The sequence below is a fragment of the Anas acuta genome, chromosome 17, assembly GCF_963932015.1.
Source record: "Anas acuta chromosome 17, bAnaAcu1.1, whole genome shotgun sequence".
Lineage (NCBI taxonomy): Eukaryota > Metazoa > Chordata > Aves > Anseriformes > Anatidae > Anas > Anas acuta.
This window is the reverse complement of record NC_088995.1, coordinates 7,303,132-7,329,429: the sequence shown is the minus strand read 5'-3', so window position 1 is coordinate 7,329,429 and position 26,298 is coordinate 7,303,132. Positions and strand designations below refer to the sequence as shown.

The following is a 26,298-nucleotide window of genomic DNA, read 5'->3' as shown; positions in this document are numbered from 1 at the left end:
AGCTCTGTCCTGTAAATCAAGCATTAACTGTTCAATGTTTTACCAAATACACACAAATAATTTAAAACAAAGTCAATGTTGTTATATTTATTAACTAAAAATGCTGAGAATTTAAATTATTATTTACTTTTAACAGCACAAAAATTCAGAAGCAACACAATGCAGTTTTGTTAGAAGTACCATCACCATTGTAACATAATTGATAGAATAAAAGCAGCCACTAAATATCACCTAATAGCTGGCTTTGTTCTGTAATTATAACATTCCTGGAATTCCTGTTGTGTTCACTGGGATAACCCTCTAAAGAAGGCTCCAGGAATACACATACACATTAATACATGTATTTAATTTTCATAATTATTAACAAAAGAAAGAAAGAAAGAAAACATAACTAAATTTGGTTGGGTCAACTCAGTATTTTCTGCTAGTTCTGTAACTTGCAATAATAGAGGACCATGCTGTGCTATTAATTTGACTGTACAACTCCCTGCTGACTGCATGGGGGCAATGTCAATGCAAAATTTGTTTATGCTGCATGGCATGGAATTAATAACATTTCACTCAAATAGTTATTACTTGAAATAAGAGAAACAACAAGGTATAAAGGACAAAAGATTCCAAAATCCTTACTCCAAAGACTACCATGCATTATGAACGTACATTGGATTCCAGCAGGTTAATATGGAATGCATCGAATTGTTGGATTCAAGGGTCAAAGCTTCCAAAAGCCAGTGTATGGCACACAGCTGTCGGAAAAGATGTTCACTATAAAGTGGAGAAACAAATGTGTTATGCTACAGTTAGGAAAATATAGTCCAACTGGCAACATGTTGCCAAGTAGATAGCCTAGCAATAAAAGCTCTTGTTGATAAAAGGCATTTCTGTAACAAATTGTTTATTGTCCCGGTGAATTGTAGACACCTCTTGAGGTTTTTGCAACATTGATGCATATTATTTGGTGGGAAATGTTCCAACAGACTTGCCTTTGTGATGTACTTAGTACTTTCATACCTATGAGGGTTCCAGGATTTATGACCTCATGATTTGGATTCTTATGTATCTCATTGGGTGTTTTTTTGGATTCTACAGTAGCTTCTAAGGCTTTGCATTTGAGAAGAGGCAATGTGTTAGTTCAAAATGCCAGGCTGATCTTTTTCTGAACTAAGATTATCTTTAGCATTTTAACTTAGTCCACAGGCAAGTGTGAATATTTAAAGGTACTTTTGGTGAGCAACAGGTTAATAAACAAAATAGTGTATATGATGTGTACTGTTTTTTCCCTGTCTTTCCTAGGCCTACCTTTTTTTTTTTTTTAAATAGGCAAATTAAATATTAACTTTTACAGCCTTTCCTTAAGATAAGCCTTATCTCAAAAGTTATACCATATATGCAAATAAGTCAGAATTTTCTGAATCAAAATCTGGAGGGCAAACAATGTATGTTTGTTCACATGTGCCCACACAGGGTTTTCAGTAACTTATTAGGATTCAAACATTTACAATTGAAATTTAAGTCGCTTAAGACTGATTATTTTGACTTATCTTCATGAAATTCTCAGGAATCACAGAATGCTAGAATAGTTTGGGCTGGAAGGGACCTTAAAGATCACCTGATCTTGTCCACCAGTTAAAAAGATGCATATGCATTATGGGTCTGCTTTGCTGTGAATCCCCCTGGTGTCCTACCAAGGAAAGCATGAAATAAACCTGCCTTCATATATACCTTTTTGCTTCAGGGGGTCTTGGAATCAGGACACTGGTATAAGCAGGAGTGAAAGACCGTAAGGTCATCTTTTTTTTCTTCTTCCCTGACTTCTTCAAGTAGTTGCTTTCTGTTAGAGAACAGCTATAGGAAAGAACAGAATAGAGTTAAAAAAAAAGGAGTATGTGAAATGAAGACAGAACCAATAAAATCATTTACAGTGTTCACATCACCACATTCCCACTCTCCTCCTCACATTTTAAAAAAAAAAAAAAACAAAAACGCTTTCTCTAAATTGGGAATTACTGCATATATTTTTAATATTGCAAATCTGATATTTACCAGGATGTACAATTATTCATAGTATGTTTATGATAACTTAAATGTTATTATTTGTGTTTACATATTTATACTACTATTTATTATTAGCAATTGAAGATTTATTTGAAACTGAATTTGGGGGCATGCACCCAGCACAAGAGGGACATGGGCCTACTAGGAGTCCAGAGGAGGGCCGTGAAGATGATCAAGGTTGCTGGAGCACCTCTCCTATGAAGGAAGAGAGTTGGGGATGCTCAACATCAACATCATCAAAAATTAGAAGAGAAGTCTCCACGAATTCCAGCAACTTCCCAGTACCTAAAAGGGGGCCTACAGGATAGCTGGGGAGGGACTTTTTGTCAGGGAATGTAGTGGTAGGGCAAGGGGGAATGGCTTTAAACATGAAAAAGGGTAGATTTAGATTAGACATTAAGTTCTTTACTCAGAGGGTGGTGAGGCACTTGACACAGGTTGCCCAGAGAAGCTGTGAATGCTCCATCCCTGGAAGTGCTTGAGGCCATGTTGGATGGGGCTTTGGGACATCTGGTATGGTGGGAGGTGTCCCTACCTGTGGCAAGGGGATTGAATTTAGATGATCTTTAAGGTCTCTTCCAACCCAAACCATGCTATGATTCTATGATTTCTACAGAGCTGTGAGAGAATGCTTTCAATCCCAAATTCATTCACTACATGTATGCTGACATTTATATCTTGAATTGAGATAAACGCTATGTCTTAAACCCATCTATACTCTTAAAGAGCCTGTCTGGGCGTTTCCTATAGAATCAGTGACTGTCACAGGATGACATCTCTGACCTTATGCCAACATATGCAAGCAGCTCTTAAAAGATCTGTTTTGGAAAGAACTGAGAAGTGATAGTAAGCAGTTCCCTAAATCACTTACTGAATGCAAATCTTTGTTTTGGAGCCCTGACTTACTCCTTTGTGTCTGCACAGGAAGAAGGGCAGGGTCAGCCTTACAGCCCAAGAGACAGACTGCTTCCTCCAGTGATCTACTTATTCAGACTACACCTGAGTATGGAGCTGTTCTGCACTAGGACATGGATGCATGGATGGCTAAAACATCAAGTCAAAGTGTGGGCCCAGTATCATAGAATCATAGAATCATAGAATATCCTGAGTTGGAAGGGACCCTTAAGGATCATCAAGTCCAACTCTTGACACCGCACAGGTCTACCCAAGTTCAGACCATGTGACTAAGTGCACAGTCCAATCTCTTCTTAAATTCAGTCAGGCTCGGTGCAGTGACCACTTCCCTGGGGAGCCTGTTCCAGTGTGCAACCACTCTCTCTGTGAAGAACCCCTTCCTGATGTCCAGCCTAAACTTCCCCTGCCTCAGCTTAACTCCATTCCCGCGGGTCCTGTCGCTGGTGTTAATGGAGAAAAGGTCTCCTGCCTCTCGACACCCCCTTACGAGGAAGTTGTAGACTGCGATGAGGTCTCCCCTCAGCCTCCTCTTCTCCAGGCTGAACAGGCCCAGTGCCCTCAGCCGTTCCTCGTACGTCTTCCCCTCCAGGCCTTTCACCATCTTCGTAGCCCTCCTCTGGACACTCTCCAACAGTTTCATGTCCTTTTTATACTGTGGTGCCCAGAACTGCACACAGTACTCGAGGTGAGGCCGCACCAGCGCAGAGTAGAGCGGGACAATCACCTCCCTCAACCTACTAGCGATGCCGTGCTTGATGCACCCCAGGACACAGTTGGCCCTCCTGGCTGCCAGGGCACACTGCCGGCTCATATTCAACTTGCTGTCTACCACGACCCCCAGATCCCTCTCTTCTAGGCTGCTCTCCAGCATCTCGTCGCCCAGTCTGTACGTGCAGCCAGGGTTTCCCCGTCCCAGGTGCAGGACCCGGCACTTGCTCTTATTGAACTTCATGCGGTTGGCGATCGCCCAGCTCTCCAACCTATCCAGATCCCTCTGCAAGGCCTTTCCACCCTCATTCGAGTCCACAACTCCTCCAAGTTTGGTGTCATCAGCAAACTTGCTCAAAATGCCTTCTATTCCTACATCCAGATCGTTTATAAAAATATTGAAAAGTACCGGCCCTAAAATGGAGCCTTGAGGGACCCCACTGGTGACCGCCCGCCAGCCTGACGCAGCCCCATTCACCATAACCCTTTGGGCCCTGCCCGTTAGCCAATTGCTCACCCATCGTATGATGTTTTTATTTAGCTGTATGCTGGACATTTTGTCCAGTAGGATCCTATGGGAAACCGTGTCAAAAGCCTTGCTGAAGTCCAAAAAAATCACATCAGCTGGTTTCCCTTGGTCTACCATACGGGTGATCTTATCATAAAAGGAAATCAGGTTAGTTAGGCAGGACCTACCCTTCACAAACCCATGCTGGCTGGGACCAATGACTGCTTTGTCCCCCAGGTGCGCCTCAATACGTTCGAGAACCATCTTCTCCATGATTTTACCAGGCACTGATGTGAGACTGACAGGCCTGTAATTGCTAGGGTCTTCTACACCTGACTACACCTGAGTATGGAGCTGTTCTGCACTAGGACATGGATGCATGGATGGCTAAAACATCAAGTCAAAGTGTGGGCCCAGTATGACACAGATAAGCCCAAACCTTTTATAGAACACGACATGAAAACTCGCTAGTAATAAGGTACACATTTCACTGAGCTGTCTGCCAAATAGAAAGATATTTATTTTCCTTACATTCAAGACTTTTTACTTTTTAAACCTTAAACACTTCAAAAATTGCCTTTAACCTAAGAACAAAGATTGTTGCTGGTAACTCTGACAGAATGAAATTGTCTTATAGGAGCATACAATCTGTCTGCAGACACTTTCTAAAGGGCTCTGGAAAAGCAGAATTTGCTCCTGCTAGTTTAATGATACGCTTCAATCTTTGCCATTATTTTACTTCCAAGGCCCAAATGTAGCCACAAATGCACACTGTAACCAAGACATACTAGATAACCAGAAAGATTGTTCGTTTTCCACTTAAACCAGAAAGGAATGAACAGAGAATCTCACACAACAATCGCAAGAACTTAAAAATCACAGAAAGCAATCACGTAAAGTTAGTGAGCACAGCATACAGAGCTGAACATGACCTTTTCTACAGAGCTTTTTGTCTGTAAAGAATGAACAAATCACTTGTCAGTAAACAGGCATATACCATAACCTGTTTTTCAAAATATATTCCTCTGGGATGCTGAATCAGGTCCTCATGTCAAAAGCACCAGCTCATAGTTCAAAGGCAGCAGCAGTATATGGAAACCTCATATACCTTTCCAAAGCAGAGAGAGCATGATTATGGACTTAGTGGAGATAGAATAGAGCATCTTTTCAGAAATACAACACTTTTTGCTCACATCATGTCAAGATCACAATATGAAAAATAAGGAAAAATGCCTACAATCAACACAGACTCCAAGTCTGTATCACCTAAGCCAAGACAAGTGAAGGAGGCTTTTAAAACTGAGAGTACATAGGGCTGTGTAAAGTGACTGTGTGCGGCAGAGGAGGACTTAATGAAGACAAGAATAAATAGAACAACCTTCCAATGGTTCATCCCTGCATTAAAAATTAGTGTGATAGTCAAAGAAGCCAAAAAGAAAAGAGCAATAAGAGTGAAGCATGTCAGATATATCTGCGATAGTTTGCTTTCTCCTTCAGTGCAATTTAGAAGAGTGACTGAATGGCACAGCTCCTACATAAGACAGGAGATCCACAGAGAAAATATAACATGAAATACTATAAGCTGGATAATAAATTAGTATAAAACTGAAATGATATTGGTCTTAAACAGGTGAGAGGTTAACTGAGAACTGGGTGGAGCTTCAAACTTAAAGTTACATGCAGATTTCTTTAGCACAGACTTCCTATATGGATGAACAATTGTGGATTAACATTTCCTTCCTCAAACTAAGGAAGCTGACACCCTCAAACTTCTTATTGCCTACTACAAACTAGTAAATAATTGGAACAAGGGCTGGGGAGTGTGTCCCCAAGCATTCAATTGCTACACATTTTCTAAAGCAGCAACTGTGAATAGTACATACAACACTGGCAGGGGCATTTCAGCTCTATGTTCAGGGACCTTTTCTTTTACGGAGATCAGTGCAGCTCTACAGCCAACTAAGAAATGAATGAACACATTTATTATTTAGTCTAACAAAGATATCTAAGAACCATAAAAATTGGCAGGTATTCCTGCTGTCCCAAAAGAAATGTCTTAAACAAAACCTCATTAAGCATCTTCTTCATTCAGATAACCTTACCTAAATTTGTACTTATTAGAGATAACCAGAGCACATGAATTCCACATACTTTGTTGTTCGGAACAACATGCCTGTTTTATGCTTCTTCAAATCACTCTCCTAACTTCTTCTTTGTAGTTCTAATGGATAACTGAATACTGATACATACAGTGGGACTACTGTATATGCGTTTAAGTCCTCGATGGAATCCCTATTCCTGCTGGGTGGCACTTTGCTTCTACTTTGTCATGTGTTATGAAAAGAAACTTACCAACTCTGAAGCACTGATATATTTAAAACAGTTGATAACAGACTTAAATGCTACAATTTACGTAACAGCAATAAAGAAGTCCCAGCAGAGACTTAGTATTTGCTCTTGTCTTGTAGAGGAAAAGAGGAAGGGGGTGACAGAAAATGCCTAGACCCTTCACAGTGTCACACCTTCAGTGAAATTTGAGCATATAAAACCATGCCAATAGTTTCATCTCTTGAGAAAGACTGAAGCCAGACATCATCTGTTAAAAAGGCATTTTGTGCTCCTCCAGCAGTTTAGCACTGCTTCAGGGACTTACTTATTCCATGAAGTTCCTCATCTTTAAAGTCAGTACTGTGAAAGCTGGGAGTGAAGAAAGTTTCCACAACAGATAATGATCTGTATTTTGTATCTAGACTTTTTTTTCTTTTAAACTGCCTACCACTGCAGACAAATATGTGTAAAACATCACATAACTGGAGCTAACACCACATGGGTAAATCACATGGGACAGTTCTGAATGAACAAAGGCACACCTGACAACACCATGCATTCTTCTTTCACTTGTTTCAGTGTGTCCTCCTGTGCCACTCAACACATCCTGGAGTTGAGAAAATTCTCCATAACCCCCCTAAATTTTGACATCTGATCACATTCTACTGGCTTCCAAGTAGAAATGTTGGCAGGTTTTAGAAAGCTTTACTCTAAAAATGAAATTAAACTCTCAATTAACACATTAACATTTCGCTGTTTTAATCAACTCAGTAAAAATACTCAAGGATAGCAAGCTTACAGTGGGAACTTTTACTAGTGTAGAGTTTGGGGTCTTTTTTTTTTTTTTTTTTAGCTATTTTTACAACTGTCAAAGAGCCTAGTATAGGTATAAGATTAAAGTGGCTTTGTCAGTATTCACCCACAAGCCTGGAAGACTCTGCACTAGAAGGTTTTTTTTGTTTTGTTTTTACTGCTAGAAGAAGCCATTTCTACATAAAGATAAAATTATCTGTATGGCTATACCTTCATAAAGGAATAGAAGAATGTTAAATCTTTTTAGGTCAGCCCTGCTATATCTAAACAGAAGCAAACAAATGCCTTCAATGACCTGAATCATCACAATAATAGAGGCAATGATATTTTTCATACATGCAATTTTTTTTTCCCGTGCAATAAATGGGGATTAGCTGAGTTATGGGTGACAGAACAGTTACATACAAAAACGAATAATGAGCACTGAGTTTACAAAAGGCTTTCTGGGAGGTTATGTATTCAAGAATTTATTTTTATTAAGTAGTCCTGTTTACCTAAAATGTTTATGTGGCCTTTATTATCCTGGGATCACAGTGCTTCACAAAGCCATTTAAAAACATGGTCGTAGGTGACTTGGTTAAGGTAAGAAGAAAGTTTTAGCTTATGCAGACAGAGGCAAAACTTCCAAAATACTTTGACCTTTATACCCTATACCTTTTCTCCTTCTGTAACACCATTTATTTTTCAGTAACATCCTATTATTTTCTCATCTTTTCTAGCTATTCAGCTAGTGACCATTTAGAACACTGTGTATCAAACGTGACTCTAGTAAATATAATACTTTTCTGCTTGAAAACTCTCAGTCTATCTATGCTACTTATCTGTGTTTTTTTGTGTGTTTGGTTGGTTATTTGGACTGGGTTTCAAACTAACAGGAAAAAAAATCTTGTTTTTTAATAACGGTTATAAATTGTCAACTCACTTTGTGACTGGGGTCTGACTGCATCTTGGATGATTCTGGAGACTGAATTCTCCAAGTTGAGAGTCAGCTCATGAAAGAAAGGTGAATGATAGGAACCCAGTACCTAGCTTGGACAAAAGCCACAGCAAACTGTTGAGGAAAGCATAGTTAACTACAGTCCTAACTCATAATGGCAACATTGTGCTGTGACTTCCTGGGAAATCTTTTATAGAAGTCAGGCATACTGGCATTACAATGCCGTATTGATTTTCAGAACAAACTCCAAATCCATTTTGATCATCAGATTAGCCTCTGCCTCTCATTAGTCTTTTTATCTTCAGATAAAATTGAAGTTGGAAGCACTGGGAACATAGAGCCAGCCATGGAAAACTGTTAGACATGAATGAGCTTTTGATGCAATAATGCTCCCAAAGGTCTGTAACCTCTAGAATAACCATTCTGTCCTGCTGAGCAAGTATTTAATTATCTCACCACCTAGTGAGGATTGAGAGATGGAAGACAAGTAGAACAACATAACAAGCATTAGAGGTGCACTGAAGAGATCAGACTGAGGCAAAAGATTGAAACCTATCTAATGGAGAGAATACCAGAGGAAGGTGGTAATAGGTCTGAACTAGCCAAGAAACACATTCTGCAAGCCAAGCCACTTATTCTGCATGCAATTCTTTATTATTCTTAGTTCTGTGGTCCTATTTTGGGGACAAAAGCATGCCAAATTCTCACCAGACCTCCTCTTCTCCTCAGAGAATCAGTTCTAAGTTGGCTATGAAACCTTTCCCTAGTTCAAAAGACTTTCCACCTTCTAAACTTACCCCTTTTTAACAGTGCCTCAAACATTTTTGTTCCATGCTTGTTAAGTTCAGATGTATTCACAGATTTTTAAGCATTTTTTCTTTTAGTTCACATAAGTAGTAATCTGGCTCAATACCAAGTAATGACAGAAAACAGAGATTGTTACTTTTTAAAGTCACTGACCTTGGACGACCAAAAGCCCTCTGAGTTGACTTACGTGCTTGTTTCTTCCTCTGACTCCTCTGGATCCGAGAAATGTGTGGGTGGCTGGAAATCAGTTTCCCATCTTGTGCCCTGAGCCTGTTTGTTCAGTGTGTTCTTCCTCTCCAGTGATTCTTGGTGAAGTATATGGAAATATGCTCCACCTTGCTTCACAGCGCTGACATGATGCCTGCCAAAAATCATCATAATTTGGCCAGTGTACTAAAGACATATTAGAAAATTAATTTCTATGCAGCCCACCAACTGCACTTTTAACAGATTTCACATTTTTCTATATTTAACATCAGTATTTATTTCTGTAGTATGAGAGAGGACAACAATTCCCTAATGTGAACTGGGAGATCTTTCCGTTACCTCTTTCAGCACAGGTTAACTATTCAATGTTGGAGGTTAACTACTGAACTCAGGACACCACTGTGTCCACTACTTGATTTAAAAACTACCCAACTCATTCTAATTTACAGCAGCCAATTGACCAGTGGGCCCCTCACTGTCTTAATTCAGTTGTCAGCAGCTGACAGGCAGTACCCTGAAGCTACCTGTTAGCTGTTAAATTCCACTTGCTGTCAGAAGGCTGAATTGTTAGTCAAAGGGAAGCTGCCAGAGAAGGCAGTGAGCAAGCCGAAGACAGGACGGGTATTACTGCGAGAGAAGGAAATGAAGAAACCATAATGCACTCCCTGGAGGATGATAACAGAGACAAAAAAAGAAAAGGTGAGCTGGGGAGGAAAAGGTGTATGGCACACCACCACTTATTAACACGTTACCTAGAATGGAGCAGATGATCTAAGACAAGAGCATGCTATTCAAGCATAGGATGGGGCCCTTTAAATTAAGGCATTGCTGACTTTGGAATTAAGTGTCATCAGCTAGTATTGATTCTTTCAAAAACAATCTAGTCTTGAAAGCTGGGTCTTGTTTTTTTACTTAGAAGTAATACACCCCTACCCCTCCTTTTATTACCAGAGATGCATTAAAGCACCTGAAGATCATATAGGGTACACATTTCAGGCACCAAATTAACTAATTCTCAAGTGAAACCATTTACTCCCTCCTTGCTTCCCTTGATGAAAAACCACTTGCACAATTTAATGGTTTTGGGACTGGGTTTTGTAAACTTTAAGTCCAGCAATCACAAATGCAAGTCTGAACACCTTTCATTTGCAGAAAGATGGCAACCCATCTGCCAGATATTTCTATGCTAAAAAATAAAATAAAATGAGACAATAAATGTCCCTGACAAGAAATACTGCATGCTTTAGAAAAACATGAGGACTTCAGAGCTTTGTCAGACTGGATTGTCTTTTTTCTTCCATAAGAACCTAGTATTTTGTATAACAGACACCTCTCGGGATACTAGAAAATGTTTAGTAACTGCAAAATCCTGCTTTCTGATCTTTTCCAGTAGTTCTCGAGCTCTCTCTTTTCTCCCAGCCATCAAGATACTTATATGTTAAAATATTTTTTTCCCTCCATAGTGCTTGTTCTACATTATTGCACACAGTAATTACTATAAGTATTCCCCCTTTAAATCAAAACCACTGCTGTACCTGTGCATTATAATACCACAAATAGGGAACAATAACGTTATTTGATGAATCAAAAATATATAAATTAGAAAGGTTTTGTTTGTTTCTTTTTACATTAACAGCCATAACCAGTACTACCGGAGAAAGATGTATAAGTGGCAAAGTGCATTCATTACAATTTTTTAATGCTTATCTAATATAGAAGACTTCAATATATGTATGCCAAAATCAATGATTGCTCTTATATAACAATAGGAACAAGAAAAGTTATACATGCTTGTGAATGAACATTGAGTCTGTGACTTCCTTGAAGTCTCAGGTATCACAAAATTAGCTCCAGTCTCTAAATAAAGCCCTCTCATAACTCCATAGGATTATTTCTGGCATATTCGTGAATTACTCTGAAGGTTCATGGACTCTTTTTAGGAAAACAGTAAAATAAACCCAAGCTTAAAATATAGAGGTGGCAAGTGTACTTTTCTTCACTGAAGATTTATAGTGTATTGCTGAAACAGGACATCATATATTTCTGCATTTTTAATTCTGGCATCAGGATACCCTGTTTGTACAATAACTTCATAAATTTATCTGTGTTGTCTATTTGACAAGTAGGTAAGAATCATTCATTAAAATACAATCAAGATAAAATTTGGCATCCATTTATTAAAGTAACTGAGTATCAGTCAACTGTAGTCACAACACAGATTTTCAACTTTTTCAGATAAAAGGACGTCTTATTTTTTAAGTTAATATCTTTGTCAGTATGAAAATTAAAGGAGTTTCCTTTTAAAGGAGTTTCCTGAGCAGTGATAATGTACCATCAAATACTTCATTTTTTCAACAGGAAGTTATCAATGTAATAACTTCCTGTTGAAAAAATGAAGTATTTGATGGTTTCCAGGTTTTTTACATTGTTTAAATATATTTTATAAGTGCACTGCTCATCTTCACTAAATTCAAAGGAATCATACTAAGGATTTATTTGTTCCAGACAATCAAGATTTACCATTAACAACCACCGCACATTTACCTTGCATAAAAACAAGTTCTGTGGGAGGTGATTTACTAAATGAATGACATATACTCCTGAACATGTGATGCCAAGCTCTCACTCAGATCAGCTGGTGTAACCCCAGCCTGAACAGACCTGCTAGAAAGAAGGGCAGAAGGTTGCATTACCATGAGGCTGCTCATCTGTTAAGCAGCTGTATTCAGTGCAGCAGGTGGTGTTACTGGGGACATCTGAGTCTCATTAATTCTTCCTGCTAGTCTTCCCCTATCCCATTCCCAGAGGTGCAAAGAAATAGCAGTCTCTATGTACCTGCTTGATTCTTCCTCTCTCTAAGGCCTCACATTATAATCATGGTAAATAAAAATTGAGTTGTGAGCTTTAAGGAAAATAACTATTTATCTATCATACAATTACTACATATGCATCATTTCTCTGATCATGGAAATTGTTAGTCTCTGTTTCATAGAACAGCTTATATAATTTTCTTATCTGAATGGTTACAGCCTTCATATCAATAAAACTAATGACAGAACATCTCCTGCTCCAGACACTGTACAGTAGGCATTTAGCCTCTTCCAGAGGCTTATAGCCAATTGCAAATATAAATAAAACCAATGTGGCATTACTCTAAAAGCCACTGAAAGCACATGCTTTCTAAATGCCATTTCCTTTCATTTCATAAAAGCATTTCAACTTGCAACTGCAACAACTCCCTACAAACCCAGTAAAAGCTTCTCTCCTTGGGCACAAGACCAGATTCTGCTGAGGGTGTTGCAAGGTGAATGGCAGCTGGGAACTGCCAAACTTGTAGCAGTTGTGACAAATTCACTAAGAGCTAAGGCTTCTCAAGTGAAAACCAAGTGCAATTTTATGCACACTGTCACTTAAAAGCATGCTGAGTGAATAATTTCTATAGCAGAAGAAGTAATACAACCCATATCTATACAAAAAAGCACAGGAAGCAGTAACTTGGAAACTACAGTAAAGACAGCTAAATTGTATGCAGCATTCTGAATGTTACAGACTAAACCAATGAATTAAAAAACAGCACAAGTCGTCTTAATGAAAATTTGAATTCTCTGCAGCCATGCCATCAAAAGCTATGATCCTATCAAAACCCTCAAATGAGGCTGATGAGCGGCTAGATCTTGAAGAATTCAAAGAAATATCCACAGAAGGAAGTGGTGAGAGCAGTTCATGTGTATTAAACACTTCATGTGTATTAAACTTAAAATCTAGGCCTGAGCCTAGGCAGCACTGTGGTAATGGACAGTCTGTCTTTTTGAACTTAAAACAAGATGGAAGTTCTGATTACTTGAAGTCATTAAGAATCCCATAGCTATCTCTGCAGGTGCTCAAGTGTTAACGCCTGCATTCTCATCAGGTTTCAGCTGATTAAATGTTACTGTCCTGACAGCTGTTTCAGTTGGAATAGGACACTTTTTTGTTTTAATCATTCCAGTTCCTGAAAATACTATGTGGTGTGTATGTGCAATAACACATCAGTCTTCATTTGAGCGGTTGCTGCATCCTAATAGCTGAAGCAATTCTAATATGTCCTCTAACTGTCTGACAAGGTGCTGTAAAGCTTAAATCGTATCTGTAAAACAGCAGGAAGTGCAGAGATAAAAGAAAATCCTTATGACACAGTACTGTTCTCATTTACAAAGCACACAGAACAACAGGAGAGTAAACTCCACGTTTGTTGTAAACTGTCAACACTGATACAAATTCACACCAGTGGAGAACCTGTTCCATTCTCAGTACATACTGGAGCTGCTGACTATTCCACTCAATTCTTTAGTGCCCATATGTTCAGTATGGTAATGCATATGTATCTATGCCTGTATGTCCCTAAGTTATTTATTAAGAGTGCTTTACACATTTGGGATCTCAAAGTAAGACAATCTCATTGAAAATGAGAATTAGTGCACTCTTCACTTAAGGTATACTTGGAGAGTTATTAAAAAGTGCTTGTATGACCTCCCTTCTTAAATTACCAAAAGCCACAAGCGGTGAGCCTGCTCTTGAGCTCTGTCTACATGGCGTTTAGGTCACGTCCTGAAGTCTCAGCACATGGGCAGAAAACACTTGCAAGTATTCACAATTAATATATAGGTACTAATGTAAATTAAGAATTCTGGTTTGGTAGTGTTTATAGCCAAATTACAGAGTTGCAACAATATATATAAGGCAACAGAGAAACAGGAACACAATGCTTACTACCCTATTTAATGGCTGAGTAAACACACAGTAAGAAACTAATAGGTAAATATTAATACATCTTATCTTCTTAAATTCAGTAAAAAAACCCAACAGATTATAATTACATTAAGATCTATTAAATGCAGATACTCAGACATCCGTTATCATTTACCATACTGAACCATTAACCATTCCGGCAAGGAACTAAAGTGGTACCATATCAACATCTGTCTTGGACAGTTCAAGGTATGGATACAATCTGGAATACCCAGATTATTTCAGATGTAGATTTCTGTTTTATTCTCCTGAAGATGAGTACAATACTCTCTACTCAAACATATTTGTTTAAAAAAAACACACACACACACAAAAAAAAACAGGCTCTGCATAAAAGTGATGATGCATATTTTCAAATGAAAATCTGACTATGCAGTCATGAAACAAAATAAAACATGAATAAATTTGTTGTATGTTCACAGACTGCAAGAAAAAATAAAGACCTTCTAGTGAAAACAACGTAACACTATTATAAAAGATGTGACCAGGTGAATATATTAATATATTATCATACATTTAAAGATAATTTAGAGTGGTTTTTAATTAACTACAAAGACATTAAAAAAATGAAAATGCTGCTTCCCTCGTGAAGTGAGGAGAGGTTCTCTAATGTGGAAGAACACAAATGTTTGGCTACCTGGAGGTACAAAGTAATATACAAAAGATCTTATTTTTACGTGTAAACGTGTTCTGAACCTAGAAAGAATGAAGGGTAGCAATTTCACTTTTAAGAAGCCCCAGAACGCAAGAACATGCAACTACTACTTCTGGAAGTATATACAGGTCCTTCTCCAGTTGCACTGTGCTGTAAATTCTATTCTTGCTGATTTTGGTGATGGAAAAGTTGCATGCAGGATGCAGATACATTTAGGTTTCCAGCTCCTGGTTTCTCTGGAGAAGTACATAAACTAAGGTCAGGGGGGGAAGTAATTACAGAGCAGCACAGATAAGACAGTTTTGTACTGATGAAGGGAAGAAAAATTTGTCAATTTTGAGGCTTTGCTTCAAATTCTTCTCCCAAAGCTTTGGGGAAATGATTACTTAGACTTCAGAAAGAAAGGAAAAAAAAAAGTCATCTGAAGATTTTTAGGCTTACCTTTTTTTTTCCCTGTAAGAAAGTACAAAAACAACTTTAAGTTCATGTTTCCCATAAAAACACACTTCGTAAGTGGAACTCCAATGAGGTCCCGACCCCCTTAGAAATACGGTTGGTTCAGGATATTCACACGAAAGTAGAATCTACTCCTCACAATCTAGCATTTTACCTTACCGCACAAAGGTATTCACAGAACAATGACATTTACTACTAAGTAGTGGAAAACCCATTTTAAGTGGTAGCTTTGTTCAAACATTCAGTCACAATGTGTCATTTTTTGTCACAATACAAAGAATTAGACTGTCATGTTTCAGTAGTAAAATCTAATACGCAATGAACTATTTCCACTTACACATTTTCAAATAATAAACATACTTTTGCACGAGAAGAAAGGAGATTGAGACTCAAATGAACAGCCTGGAAAGACAGAAATGTTGATGGGAATAGCAGTCTTTCCAGTGATTGATGATAGAGATGATGATTCATACACCCATACACTTAAATGGATGTCTTTGGCCATGACTGCTGTCTAATTAATGTGAGCCATCACTCATGTAAAGAAAATTTTTGCTTCTGGAAAAAAAAAATGCTGCAGACTGCCAGCAGTGACAGTGCTAGAAACATGCCAATTAGAGTGATTTCTGCCAAGCAGCAAAAGGGCACACAACACTGGTTTCCAAGCAACCTACATTAGGAAGTATTAAGTACACTGGAAACTAATATTGGCAGATAGACATTGCACCTTCTCAGTTAGTTCTGCCTGACTTTTTTGGTTTGTAACTACAGTCTCCTCTCCACTCTCACACGCTCCACTGAATCATTTAGTAAACCATGCACATTAATGAATGCCAATATATCAGAATCTCCACTGAAGTTTTCTTTGCCTGTATATATTAAAACAGGGTTGGTATAGATCCACAGGTAAGGACAGTCAAGATTCATAACCAAAATTCCAAACCCAACTCATTTCTTGCCTTTTAAAGTCTTCCCATAGTAGCTACCTTTTCAATCACAAAACTCAAGTGGCTTTGTATTAAAAAGTATCCTTCAAAGACAGCTAGTTACAAAGCCACTAGCAGGAAGAGAAGTAGCCGAAACAGCTCTTGGGGTATGTCAGTCTAATTGCTGTTGCGGGCATAAAGAATGCATTAGTAGAGCCTGAGCTTTCAGCAGACTGACTTTTAGAGATCTGCCTTCAGGAAACTTGAACCATTTTAAAGAAACATGCAGTTTCTAATTTAAAACATAAAAATCAGCCACTGGAATACTGCAAAATTGCCAACAGTTTGACATTTAGTTTTATTTAACTAACACTACTGGAACAGAGGCAGGGGAGCCAATTTTCTTCAAACTATAGGAAATGCAGTACATCTACAGAAGCTGGGCGCATCCATTTTGCAAATAAAGGCTTGAGTGGCTCACAAAATGGCATGAACTCCTTCCCTTTGGGCTTGTAGCTCAAAGCTGTCAATTCCTAGGCATCACTGACTAAGGATGACCACAACGTGTCGTTTTTACATGGGCACCTACGCTTAGATAAGTCACCACGTGAGCAGTTCTTGTAATTTTACATTGACAGAGATAAGGTCCATTTTCTTCTTTTTTTTTTTTTTTTTCCTGATACTACATATCATAACCACAAGCTATCTTACTGGTATAGCTGGAAGCCATAGAAAACACCTGCAATTTGTGATAATAGAAGTGCTTCAATTTAAACAAAATAGACACACTTAACGAAGTAAACACAATTTCTCATCTCCTATTTTTCTTGCCAAAAGTGAGTGAGAGTGCCCTGGCAAAGCAGTTGCATCACCTCTGCTTCCTTTCCCATGTAGTTTGTTAGATTATGTTAGACTAAATCTAAAAAATATGTCTGCTTTTCAAGATGTAGCTCTGTTTCATGAGAAGTAACTATTTAGTCTAAACTCATTTAATTTCCTCTACAATGCATATACTCCTCCCAAGTTGAAGGCAGACTTTAAGTTAACGTAGGATCAGAATCATCTTTCAATACATCTATTTCTATCCAATGGCAAAAGTAGTCTAGGGGGACTGGGCTTCTAATTCAGAAAGCTCAGGTAAATGTCTCATTCTAGATGAAACAAATTCAGCCCCATGCCTACAGTCAGGTATTTAAACTGTGCAAATCCACCAGTACAATGACCTTCTAACAGGCTACTCCATCACTGTGCACCTCAGTGCATATCCTCAGCCTTGCCACAGAGCGGAACTGGGATGTATTAATCAGTTCGTGCAGGGAAGAGGAACACAAGGACAGCAGTCTGGCAGCCTGCCCCATTTGTAGAGCTTAGGTGAAGAGAGACTTTCAAAAACATTATCCCTCTTTTCACCTTTCTAGGCATCAAAAAAAAAAAAAATCTGTATTTCTACCTCTTTTGGGGGTCAGTGAAAATCATTACCAATTTTGCCTGGCAATCCATTTATTAGAAGGACTTAACTGAGGCAGAAACAAGAAAAACAAGAAAACATTTGTCTCCTTAATGGAATTGAGATGTTTCCGTTGTAACACATTCTGTTTGGTTTTGTTTCCAGTTGCTCTCGCGTTTTGTGCCTCTTTTTTACATAAAGATAATATTTTCAACTAGTCTAATTTTAAGCAATATATTTATTTTTAAGCTCTATTTTTTTGTGGTGATGTTTAATAATGAGTATTTCCAGCACACTTGCATGGTCTTTCTGGCTGAGTTAGCTCACAGAAGTGATTTATGGCTACCTGCTTTTATTTTGTATTAACGACCACAAGCCTCCAATGCTTTGGTAATCTTTTTTGCTGTGTAAGTGTTCCTACATCTTGCTACAATTTATGATTAGTTACAAAGACCTCTACTTTCTTGGTTCTCATATAATCCTCATGCAGCTGTGGATTACTTAACATTATTTCTGGATCACATTTACAGATGTGATTGCAACAAAGCAATAAAAAAAAAGTATCTCCTTCAAAGCTGAATGTCATTTCAAAGTGGCTGTACTTCTTCAGTTTTTCTTGTCTTAGTAAAAAAAAATAGCAATAGAATATTTCCTCTTGTAGAAATGAAAATATAATCATTAGAGCAAAGCTAAAGATATTTCAACTTCTTATCAGTGACAGACTGCAACTGAGTGCACCTTCAGCAAATGTGCAGATGACACCAAGCTGAGCAGCGCAGTAAATACACCACAAGGAAGGGAAGCCATCCAAAGGGACCTGGACAGGCTGGAGAAGTGGGCCCATAAGAACCTAATGAGGGTCAGCAAGTCCAAGTGCAAGGTGCTGCACCTGGGTTGGGGTAATCCCAGACACGAGTACAGACTGGGAGAAGAACTCATGGAGAGCAGCCCTGCTGAAAAGGACTTGAGGGTTCTGGGAGACAAAAAGCTCAACATGAGCCAGAGTGTGCTGGCAGCTCAGAACAACTGCGTCCTGGGCTGTATCAACAGAGGAGTGGGCAGCAGGTCATGGGAGGGGATTGTCCCCACTGCTCTGCCCTCCCAAGGCCCCACCTGGAGTGCTGTGTCCAGGGCTGGGGCACCCAGCACAAGAAGGATGTGGACCTTATACAGCAGGTCGAGAGGAGGGCTACAAAGATGACCACAGGGCTAAAACACCTCTCCAATGAGAGAGAGCTGGATGTTCAGTCTGGAGAAGAGAATGCTCCCAGTACTTAAAGGGGGCTTATAAAAAAGATGGAGAGTGACTTTTTACACAGGCAGATAGTGATAAGACAAGCGGAACAGTTTTAAACTAAAAGATATCAGATTTAGATCATAGGTTAGGAGGAAATTCTTTACTGAGGGCAGTGAGGTGCTCAACAGGTTGCCCAGAGAAGCTGCAGATGCCCCCTTCCTGGAGGTGTTCATGGGCAGCCTGGCCTAGTGTCACAGATAAAGGTGTCATCTTTTCTGCCATACTGTACTCCACCCACTGAATCAGACAATGAGAAATGCTGAGCCAAGTAACTCAGGACTTCTCTGTGTCTACATGTGCAACCTCCACTGGAACTACAGCACATTGATCCCCGAAGAAGAATTACCATTATCTACAGATTTCCCAAACAGATCTTTTTATGCTACAAAAAGACATGCAATTCCTTCCTATATTTTAACTTGTAGTTTAGTTAAAATGGTAACCTGCCAGCTCTCTGATACCTCCCTAAAGTGATTTGGTACACCTCATTAGCCGGAAGGCACTGGTAAGACTTTCTGCTTAGAATAGACTGATATTTATGAAAGATGACAGCCTGAACAACCTCTGCGTTGCCATCACCCTCTTGTATATCATCATGAAGATCATCTTATACTTAAAGAGAATATTACTAAGAGGAGGTAGGAGTTCATAATTATATGGTTTATCTGCACTTCATGTTTTTTAATGTTTAAAGTGGAATATTAAAGCGTTATGAATGCATTTAAGTCTGTTCTGGTAACGACTTCAAACATTTTTGAGATAATTTTAAAATTCATACTACTATGCTATGTCACTCTGATCATTATTCTTAAAAACTTCCTCAGTTTGTTCCATTATACTTGTTAATACAAACAAGCTGCAAGATCACAGACATTACTTTCCATGAATATGTATCAATTAACATCCAATTAAGACAACTGCTCGCTGTTCCTTTTCAATCATAAGGAAAGGCAGCAAAAAAAATCCACAAAGGTCATTTGTATTCACTGACTCCCTGTAGTATGTATTAGCATTCTGCTCCGCTAGCCTGACTGCTTTCATTGAAATAAAAAGTTGCTGTCCTAATGATTTACACTCCAGTTTTCTTCTTTTGTGCATTTTCCACTCTGCTTCCCCCCCAGAAAATAGCTCCTTTTCTGTAGTCTGAATTTGTTACTAAGAAGTATTGCTGACATGCTCTTTGGTCCAAACCATCAGTACAGTAATTCTCACTTGAAATTATCTTTTCCTGAAACTCTGTATCTCAATATTTGGTTAAAAAGGCTGCTGGTTTCATCTCCTTGCTTTTCTTACAGTTCTTTCTATCCTACATGCAGATTTAGTTAAAGCGGCATTGTACAAACACTCAAGGTGAATGGCCAGCACATTTTCATTGTTAAAAGGTCATACAGCGACAGTCGAGGAATATCCAGGCTTATACAACAGAATAATACAAAAAAAAAGTTATCGCTTACTCTTGATTTCCAGATATAAGGTATGTTGGATATATTTCTGCATATCATGTCATTTGGCTACTGCATATTTTAGAAAGCACTAGAAGATGCAAGTCTACATCTCAAAAATCAGTTTCCCTATTTTTTCTCATACAAACTTCTCCATGGCCATTGTAGTTCACATCATACTTCACTTCTTAAATTATATAAGGCATATAGGATTTGTGACTTAATTTCCATAGTAAATAAACTTTATTAGATGTGCTGCAGGATCACCACTAGGATTACAATGTAAAGAATGTGTGGTATTACACAAAAGGACAGGCAAACTTCATTTGAACATTTATTCAGACAACAAATGCTCTCAAGAAACAAGTGACCATTGCCTGCACAACAGTCTGCAAACACATTTCTCATGAGCTTGCTAAGAACCTCTGATTAGGCACTGAACAAGCTAAATTTCTGATATTCAAAAAACAGAATAACCAAAACCCAAATGTGTAAATTTATCATTTACTGTGTGGATTGGGTTTACATGGCAAGGTTTGGTAGCAGGGGGACTGAGGGGCAACCTCTGTGAGAAGAGCCCAGGAGCTGCCCCGCATTAGATAAGAGCCAGTCCCAGCCAGTTCCAAAAGGGATCTGCTAATGGCCAGAGTGGAGCCATAGAGCAATGCTTCTGTGCCTCTGTGAGAGCAGATTTAAGAAAGGAAAACGAAGAAAAAAAAAAAAAAAAACCTGCTGTGCAACAGCACTAAGGTAGAAAGGAGTAAGAAAATATATATAGAGAAACAACCCTACAGACACCAAGGGTAGTGCAGAAGGGGGGCAGAAGTTCCTCTGTAGCCCATGGAGAGGCCCCTGGTGGAGCAGGCTGTCCCCCTGCAGCCCATGGGTCCCACATGGAGCAGATCTCCACGCTGCAGCCTGTGGAGGAGCCCCCGGTGGAGCAGGTGGATGTGGCCTGGAGGAGGCTGCAGTCCATGGAGAATCCCTGCCCGAGCAAGCCCCGGGCCAGAGCTGCTGCCTGTGGAGAAGAGGCCACGCAGGAGCAGGAGGTCTCAGGGGAGCTGCAGCCTGTGGGGGTCCCATGCTGGAGCAGTCTGCTTCTGAAGGATCAGCCCGATTGTACAGACCCATACGGGAGCAGTTCTTGAAGAGCTGCTGCCTGTGGGAAACCTACATAGGACCAGTTGGGGAAGGATGGCATCCCTGGGAGGGACCCCACGTTGGAGCAGGGGCAAAGAACGACTGTGAAGGAGCAGCAGATGAAGTGTTATGAACTGGCTGTAATCCCCATTCCCTGTTCCCCTGCACCACATGGGGAAAGGAGGTAGAATAGCGTGGATGGGGATGGGAGGATGTTTTTGGTTTGCTTTTAGTTTCTCACTGCTCTAGTCTGTTAGTGATAGGCAGTAAGTTACATTAATCTCCCTGTGTTCAGTCTGTTTTGTCTGTGATGGTAAATGGTGAGTGATCTCCCTGTCCTTATCTCAACCCTCAAGCTCTTTTCATTTCATTTTCTCCCCCTCTTCCTTTGAGGAAGAAGATTGAGAGAGAAGTATAGTGGAACTTTGCTAGCCATCAGTGTGAAGGCACCACACTGTGCTGTCAATGTAAAAAGTAAATATAAATTTACTTGTGCAGTAACACAAGATTAAGTCTTCTTTTGCTTTGCGTTCCACCTACATTTCAATGGTGATGGAAAATCAGTGGACAGGAATAGATCCCACTCAGGCATTTGAAATTGCATGAAGCAAGTATTGCATACAACTGAAAACTAAGTTTATGGAACTAGAAAAACACGGAGGAGTTGGAGATGCTTTAACAGGTATAGATTTTCTTACTTGTCAGCACACCAAATTCTGCTTGGGATATTAAAATAGAGTTGGGGTCTGTCTATTTTCTGCATCAGCAGTAAAAAAAAAAAACATTCTGTGGGCCAAATTAGATGTTTAGGAAGTTGCCCAACATTCCTGTCCTCTGTGGGTGTGGTACAGGTACAACTGATCAGGACTTAACAGACAATTCTGCTGATAGTGTCCATAAAGGAATAAGAACTTCTCTGTCCTTTTAGCTGTGTTTTTTTTTTTTTTTTAAATCACTTGGAAAACATAACATCAAAATACATTAGGATCAAATCTATTCACATCATTAAAAGTCTGCATTTAACATAATTTTGCAGATTACATTACCATTAAACATCCAGCTGAAGGTGAATCTGCATTTATGATTATGTGAAGCATGTGTCTTGAGTTAAAAGTAGGCTACACAAATCACTTCATCTATTATAGGAAACAACTGCACTCACCCAGAGTGATGGACTGGATCTCTTAAAGTCTTTCCCTGGAGCTTCTGATTTAGCGGCCCAATTTTGAAAAAGAATCAGAGAAAGAGACATCACTGAAATCTAGAACAACTCAAGTATTTACTTACCTGAGACACCTGAGTTCCAGTCACAATTGTTCCAGTGATAATCTTACCTCCACAATTTGATTTTTTCCTATTTCCTATCAGAGTAATCATCATCTACCTGATACCCATCAGAGCTGTGGACTTAAGACAATGCTTGCATGCCCTGAGTGCTAGGCATCATACAAGTTTTCAAGCTAACATCCCTGAAAGCGTAAGATAATGGTAATAAGACTAAAAGAATGTAAATACAAATGGTTAAAGAAAAAAAACCCTATATGTTAAAAAAAGCAATTTTCATTCACACTCTGCCATCCATGCCAAATTAAAAGCTATATATTTATGCAGTAAGTTTAGTTCAGATACATTGCACTGTTTCCGATTCCAATTTACTTGACAGAGGTGCAGTGAGGTCAAATGATTTGTACAAAGGTACACAGAGCACTGCTCAGCAGGAGTTAGGATCACCATCTTGATACCCCCACTCCCAATTTCTGACCTCCCTATAAAGCACTCAGCACAATGCTATAATGCTCAGAAACAGGGAGCAGAAGGTGCAGAAAGTGTGGAGAGGCCATCTACTTATCTCCTTCTGGTATGAACTAATCACGTCCAGCTGCAGTTTGTACCACTTGTCCTACATGGAGCTGCTTTAGCACACAGCAAAGCCACCTTGGAAAAGCATGGTTTTTCTTGCCACTGAATCCTTCAGATTCAGTACTCCTCATCAAGAGCTCAAAACACCAGGTTCTGCAAAAACAGCCCTGTATTGTCCGTTACTCACTCTCATATGCTGAAGAAGTTGTAGGTATAAAATCTCTATAATTATATAATTAGAAGCTCACTCGGTCTATTTAATTGCAGAGAATTGCAACAAGGTGGAAAAGCTCAGTTGATCCTAAACATCTCTACGTTGGTCAAGGTATGCAAAAATACTACGTAGCTCCTACTGACATTTCAAAATGTTTTCCAGCAAGTAACAAACCAAGGCCCCCTCAGGTTAACCTACTAGCAAAATGACACTCAATTCCTTTGAACTATAAATTATAATGAGAAGATGGTTCAGTTAGATTCATCCAAATGCCTGGCAAATCAGTTGCATCAAACTTAAAAATCAAGCCTTTTCATATCACGGGTGATGGTAAACTTCATCCTGCAAAACATTTTAAGTATTATACTCATTCAAAATTAAAGGATGTAAAACATCCTAAAGCAAGCTGCAAGCACCTGCAAATCACAAATCAAGAAGAAACTGACCTCTGACAGCTTTTCGTCAAAAGAACTTTAACTTGACTTCAAAGAGACAATGCCACTAATAGTTAGCAATGAAGGCAGACAAACATAATTAACACTGCATTTACAGCAAAACCAAGCCAGCCTTTACTAAAATGGCTCATTCAACATTTGCAGTATGCAACATTCATTATTTTGTTTATGGTTTATCACCTTTCAAATTTATAAAGTGAAAATTCACAAAATAACAAAATAAATGAAAAATAACTGGATTAAAATAAGAATAAAAGGGAAGAATGTGAAATTTAACATTATAATGAGTAACTAGCATACAGCTTAGTAAAAATGTTTATAGTATACAATGTAAACATGTTGAAATATTTATAAACACTACATTGTGAAAAGTAAAGTTGTGATTCCTCCGGAGTAGCACATGCCAAGAAGCTACTTTTCTCTAACTTCCTTGATTTCTGTACCATTACAATCTCAAGCAATCTTTAACATATTATGAAGATACAATATCACATGTTCTCTTGACTGGCAGACTTCCTTGATTTTAACCAATTAAATTAAGTTTCCATATAAATGTCTGTCTTGTTGCTGCTTGCTTTGATTCAACTATTTTTATCTAGTGCATGTTCTTCAAAGGCTCAAAGTCTACAAACGTGGTAAACACTCATGTAAGGTGTACCCTGCTGGGGCTGGCAGCAGCAATTTGTCAGTTTTATTTGCAGCAGGCTGTAACTAAACCTTGCCAGATGTAAATCACCTTTTTGTACTACTGCTTGCTGTTTCAGTTGCAAATGATTCTTGTTTCTTAGATTAATACTCACATCAAGAAAGCTAGAAGGTTCCAGGAAAATGTAGAAAACTCCAGAGTCACCTACTGCAAGACTTAAATGGTTTAGCAATTACTTAAGCTAATACTTAGCAAATACAGTGAATAGTTTCTGTAGGCAAGTTTGGAGTGCAATCAAAATGTATGATTGAAACAGAACAGCATATTGAAGGCTCGGTCTCATCAACTTAAGGAGCAGCTGTAGTGACACAGGTGTCAACACAGCATAAGTGCATTTAAAAGTATGAGTACCTAAACTGGAAACCAGTCTTTGCTAAAGCCTATGCCCAATAGGCTTCATTGTTTTGTTTTTTAATGGGACTATAAGAAATGCCCTGCAGAGACAGCTTACTGCATCTCTGACAGTGGTAATAGAAGATACATTCTAGGAAAAGCAAGCATGCCCAACCCCCTAAATCAAATAATGGTTGTTGTCCAAACAGTTGGCTGAAGACTATATAGGATCCCAGATTTATGTCTGAATCAAACATCCCCATTCCCATCAACTAAGGAGCACAAGAGTTTGTTCCTACCAAGTCAGCATCTTCCTGAGACTCAGGTTGGAATATTCCGAATGAGTCTCTGCATGTATTTCTGTTTGTAGTGAGAATATCTGCCACTATATTTTCCATCATAGTGGACACCTTTGCTCATTTCTGACTACTTTGATTACCAGATCTTGGCACAATACCGTTTTATGCAAAAAAACTGCAAAGAAATAGCAAACACCTTTATAATGAACACTTAAACAACGTAGAATTATCAACAGAGCTATCAATCATTCTTCATGCACCAGAGTCAAAATTTTGAGTATACAGAACAGCCCATAGAGAGAAAATTAGGAGCCATCTTTCCCTAAGCTGTTAGTACAGTTGATTATTTTGCCTCTAATCCAACTGCTGCCACTGCAGAATCAACAATTCTTTTAGTCTTGACTGGTCCATTTCTGTGTGCTCTGGATTCCCTTACCTTGACTGAGCTAAAGCTTTATTAAGAGTCTTCAGCTCCTTTCCTGTTTCTCTAAATGAGGTGAGTCTCTTCACTGATTCCGGTGGGTCAGACTGAAAGTGATAAAGTTGATAATTAGCATTAGGGTATTAATAAGAGCTCAGCAGAGATAAGATATGTGCAGTCTCAGAGTTCAGCTTTAATCACTAAACATTGTCTGAGACGGTCAGAAAATATCTGGGACAGCATTAGGACACTTCATAAGCATGTAAAAAACCTTATATGATACGTCTGTGTAGACACGTGCGTTTCAACAGCTTTTAACTCATTGGCTGACTTTGGATTTAACAGAAGCCTTACAAGCAGTTAAGGACCTGTGAGACTCATTAAACTATCAGACAAGAAGAGACTGTTCAATTGCCTAGACTAAGGGAATGACTGCTGTGACTGCTTATGCAAACTACAAGAAGTATACATGAGAGAGAAATACTTTAGAAGTTCCAGTCCAAGAAGATTTTCAGACTCAAAACAAGGAGATAGGCATTTTTAAACAAACACACACAAACAAAGCAAAAAGATGAAAGCAA

At 38.8% G+C, this 26,298-nt stretch overlaps 1 protein-coding gene across 3 annotated transcripts in view; it reads right to left on the bottom strand.

The window, feature by feature from the left end:
- CCDC60 (coiled-coil domain containing 60) overlaps positions 1–26,298 on the bottom strand; it is a 61,023-nt gene that overhangs the window by 13,851 nt on the left and 20,874 nt on the right. For all 3 annotated transcript variants that reach the window (XM_068653796.1, XM_068653797.1, XM_068653798.1), the window contains 4 exons: positions 25,733–25,824; positions 9,259–9,432; positions 1,723–1,845; positions 661–765 (listed from right to left, as the gene is read on the bottom strand). In XM_068653796.1, the coding sequence (XP_068509897.1) occupies positions 661–765; positions 1,723–1,845; positions 9,259–9,432; positions 25,733–25,824 (494 nt within the window). The remainder of the gene's footprint in view (positions 1–660; positions 766–1,722; positions 1,846–9,258; positions 9,433–25,732; positions 25,825–26,298) is intronic.